General features: G+C 44.9%; 1 protein-coding gene across 1 annotated transcript; it reads right to left on the reverse strand.

The window, feature by feature from the left end:
- LOC102168735 (lithostathine) lies at nucleotides 1,402-4,039 on the reverse strand. The gene is made up of 6 exons (XM_005686773.2): nucleotides 4,006-4,039; nucleotides 3,601-3,708; nucleotides 2,932-3,050; nucleotides 2,583-2,720; nucleotides 1,990-2,116; nucleotides 1,402-1,693 (listed from the first exon to the last, which is right to left on the reverse strand). Exons 2-6 carry the CDS (start codon nucleotides 3,674-3,676, stop codon nucleotides 1,626-1,628), a joined length of 528 nt encoding a protein of 175 aa, XP_005686830.1. The 5' UTR covers nucleotides 3,677-3,708; nucleotides 4,006-4,039; the 3' UTR covers nucleotides 1,402-1,625.

The following is a 4,508-nucleotide window of genomic DNA, read 5'->3' on the forward strand; positions in this document are numbered from 1 at the left end:
AATAAACATCTATTTCTGCTTTATTGACTATGCCAAAGCCTTTGACTGTGTGGATCACAATAAACTGTGGAAAATTCTGAAAGAGATGGGAATAGCAGACCATCTGACCTGCCTCTTGAGAAACCTATATGCATGTCAGGAAGCAACAGTTAAAATTGGACATGGAACAGACTGGTTCCAAATAGGAAAAGGAGTACATCAAGGTATTGTCACCCTGCTTATTTAACTTGTATGCAGAGTACATCATGAGAAACACTGGGCTGGAAAAACAAGCTGGACTCAAGATTGTCAGGAGAAATATCAATAACCTCAAATATGCAGATGACACCACTCTTATGGCATAAAGTGAAGAAGAACTAAAGAGTCTCTTGATGAAAGTGAAAGAGGAGAGTGAAAATGTTGGCTTAAAGCTCAACATTAAGAAAACTAAGATCTTGGCATCTGGTCCCATCACTTCATGGGAAATAGATGGGGAAACAGTGGAAACAGTGTCAGACTTTATTTTTTTGTGCTCCAAAATCACTGCAGATGGTGATTGCAGCCATCAAGTTAAAAGACATTTACTTTTTGGAAGGAAAGTTATGACCAACCTAGATAGTATATTCAAAAGCAGAGACATTACTTTGCCAACAAATGTCCATCTAGTCAAAGCTATGGTTTTTTCCAGTGGTCATGTATGGATGTGAGAATTGGACTGTGAAGAAAGCTGAGTGCTGAAGAATCAGTGTTTTTGTTGGAGAAGACTCTTGAGAGTCCCTTGGACTGCAAGAAAATCCAACCAGTCCATTCTGAAGGAGATCAACCCTGGGTGTTCATTGGAAGGACTGATGCTGAAGCTGAAGCTCCAATACTTTGGCCACCTCATTCAAAGAATTGACTCATTGTTAAAGACCCTGAAAAAGATTGAGGGCAAGAGGAGAGGGGGATGACGGAGGATGAGATGGCTGGATAGCATCACCGACTAAATGGACATGAGTTGGGTAAACTTTGGGAGTTGGTGATGGATAGGGAGGCCTGGCTTGCTGTGATTCATGGGGTTGCAGAGTTGGACATGATTGAACGACTGAACTGAACTGATTATGTTTCACACTAACACTTGAGAAAGTACGGTTCTAAACATCATAACATACCTTAAGACTCCTTTCCTTATGCCATCAGAAACCTGTCTTGGGGGAATGTGTGAGCAGTACTCTGAATGGAAGAGCGATGTCTTTATGTGTCTACAGCCCACATACTACAGAAGTAATGGTGATGTACTTAACCACAAATACACAAATATGTATATGTGGTTATTTCCCCAGGAACATGGGTGAAATGAGGCAGAGACTGACCAAAAGTTCTTGAACATCCACTTCATCTTTGTCAATTTGTCTATGAGAATGAGGAAGAGAAGACAGGCAATTGAAGACTAATATTTTTATTGTGAATTTTGCAAAATCAGGTTAGGGAACACACAAAAGAGCCTGAATTGAGTCTAGGGAGGAGGGAAGGTCAGAATGAGGTGGTTGGGTTGGGGGTGTGAGGAGAATATCCCCTTCCATAGTGGATCTGAATCCCTAGTTCCAAGTTCATGATGAGTTGCACGCCAGTTGCACACCAGTCAGGCTGCTGACTTCTCATCTGATCTAGTCCGTGAACTTGCAGACATAGGGTAAGTTCAAATAGCAGTTATGATCTCTCCACTTGAGATATCCTGGAGAGACAGAAGTGCTCAAGTCAATAGGGCTGGTGGAACTTGAGAACCCAATGGAGAGGAATCCAAGATTCTCTCTTTGAAGCCTGGTTTAGGCTTCAAAGGCCCTCCCTCATCTTCACCAGTGTCCCACTCCATGGGAAGAAGATAGAAAGTAAGAAGAGATGAGAGGGAATGGGAGAAGACAAGCCAATATTATAGTTCCAGCCCAGGAGGATTCCCTGAAGATCAGACCCAGAAATGGCAGGTGAGGGGATGGAAAATGCTGGACAAAAATGACCTTCTACGTCTCTTACCTGAGCTTCTTGAGAGACTCCCACAGTAGCCAGGGCTTGAGATGGCAGCAGGATCTGTCTCCCAGGCAACATAATTGAGCACGTCATTGCTACTCCATTCCCATCCACCAGCATTGGGCTCAGAGCCCTGTGGAGCAGAGGATGGAGTTGGGTGAGACAGAAAGGCCTTTAGAATTCTCCTGGTCTGATGCTGTCTGTTGAAATGATTGATTGATTCCCCTCCCCAGCATCACGGAATTAACTCTGCTGTTCAAGATAAGCCCCACAGGTCTCCTCTGGGAAACTCTCCCTAACTCTATTGGCTAATTTCAAAGCCAATAATGTGATAAGCACAGCATGTGCGGACTCAGGGAGGCACAACGAACTGAATTACAAGGTATGCTGTGTGAACTGTATAAAAGCTTGACAAAAGGCAGATTAATTTTAGTTGGGGACTAGTACCTGCCCAGGACTAAAGGCTCTCACTTTCCCCAGTTATCCTGTGAACCCCAGGGATCTCTCAGGTCTTTTTTGGGCTGGCCAAAGGGGACAAAGAGGGACCTGGGTGGCCATAGCACCTTTGGAAGTAACAGATTAGAGAGATGTAAGTGTACCTCTGTGGGGTCATGGAGCCCAATCCAGATGTCTGATTGGGTATTCAAGTTGTTCTTAATCAACGAGGCCACGAAGGATTCCTCAGCCCCACTGAGCACGGACACAAGATGTCCCGAGTGCCTCTTCTGGCAGGCAATCTGTGTGGGGAAGGGAAATACGCAGGAGGAGCTTGAGACACCACTAGGGGAAGGGAAGGGCCAATGCAGGTGAGAAGGGGTATGTTTGTAAAACATGAGTTTCTCATACTCATCCTCAGGAAACTCTTGAGAATGAAGAACCCCTGGTCCCCAAACCCAGTCTCTGATTTGCTTCTGCTTATCTCCCTTAACTGCAGATCCCAACACTTACATCTGCATCCATCCAGGTTTTGGGTGTTGTATACAAGGCATAGCAGTTAGACCTATAGGCCATGGAACCTGAGGGACAGCTGATCCGTGGAGAGGGCAGTTCCTTTTGGGAATTTTCCCCTGGAGAGGAAGAAATAAGGGAGAGGGATGGGGTGAAACGGAGAGAGGGGTTTGGAGGGGGAAGGTGACCTTGGGGAATATTCATGAGGCGAGGGCTTGGGGCAGTGATACCAAACTTCTGACTGCCTCTCACCATTGCCAACACTCCAGGATTTTTTATAAATCATGAACTAGACCTACTAACTGGATGACAATCTCTCTTTTCTTTATTCATTGTTTTTATTCAAAAGTCCAGTCCTTCTCCTCTGAGTTGATATATCCTCCAATCATTTTCCTTCTACTCATTTCATTAATGACACTCTATACTTTTCTACTTCATCTATGCACATAAATTACTGAGAAAATAGAAATCACCTCATCCCACTGTCACTGAAACACTAGGGTGCTTCCCACCACTGGTTACCTGAAGGAAAGAGTGATGACTCAGGAATTCCAGGCCTTTATGTTGTGTGGGGATATTCCATTACCAGGGGAGGCACAGGAGCTTTCCTCCTTGTCTTGGCCCTGAGCAGACACTGGGAACCCAGTGCTAGAGGCAGAGAAATCTCACCTTGGACCTGAGACAGGAGCATCAGGCAGGAGAGCAGCATCCAGGACAGTCTGGGGAGGCCCAGGGAAGGCAGCATTGTGTCCGTGAGGAGTGGAGGAAGCTAGAGAACTAAAGGGAGGGTGGTCAGAGAGAGGGTGTGAGAGACCCCCTGTTGTACCTCTTGTCTTTTCCTTCATCTAGTCCCCTAGGAAAAAATCCTTCTTGGTAGCATCCCTCCCCTTCCATGGTGCTGGAAAAAATTAGAAAATCTATGCATCCTAGCGCTCCTGAGATCTCCCAAGTCTGGCTTCCCCTGGTCTCAGAGCTCCCACATTCTGTGAGGACAAGGATCCTTGTACACCGTCCCTGAAATGTGCAAGGTGAAACCCCTGTCACGGGTCTCATCTAGTCTCGACTCCCACTTACCTCTCTTGCAGGGATCTACACTGGCTTGTCAGGGCAGAAAAGATTGGGCTTTTATAAGAAGATTTGAGGGAGGGGCACTGAAATGAATAACGGGAAAAAGGAGCCAGGACAGGGGTCAGGGGGACGTGTCTGGCTTTGATTTGTGGAGATTTCCACCACAGGCAGGAGATCCTTCCAAGGCTGGGAATTGTCACAGCTGTTGCTTCTTTTTCTTTATCAGACCAGTAATTTCCCAGGAACAGGTGATGTTTGTGCTTTTTTCATCCTTGCACAGTTATCATGGTCAGAAAAACTTACAGGAATGAAGGGAACCTGGTGGCATGAATTCTGATGTTTAATAGTTTAGAAAGTATGTGACATTGGAGAGTTCAATCTGCCAAGAACTGACTCTTGTTGGCATATATATGAGTTTCATTAATCCTTGTTTTTTAAGATTAAAAAAAGAAACTATTAAGTAAAATTTGGGGGAGTATAAGTTTGAAAAAATTATTTGAACTAATGAG

The sequence above is a fragment of the Capra hircus genome, chromosome 11, assembly GCF_001704415.2.
Source record: "Capra hircus breed San Clemente chromosome 11, ASM170441v1, whole genome shotgun sequence".
Classification (NCBI taxonomy): domain Eukaryota; kingdom Metazoa; phylum Chordata; class Mammalia; order Artiodactyla; family Bovidae; genus Capra; species Capra hircus.

Excerpts from the sequence above, each read along its gene's own strand:
- LOC102168735 (XM_005686773.2), bottom strand. The coding sequence starts at position 3,676 with ATGCTGCCTTCCCTGGGCCTCCCCAGACTGTCCTGGATGCTGCTCTCC. Across the intron at positions 2,117-2,582 it reads GGCTCCATGACCCCACAGAG|GGCTCTGAGCCCAATGCTGG; the intron begins GTACACTTACAT and ends TCTGCTCCACAG. Across the intron at positions 1,694-1,989 it reads GAGTCTCTCAAGAAGCTCAG|GATATCTCAAGTGGAGAGAT; the intron begins GTAAGAGACGTA and ends CTGTCTCTCCAG.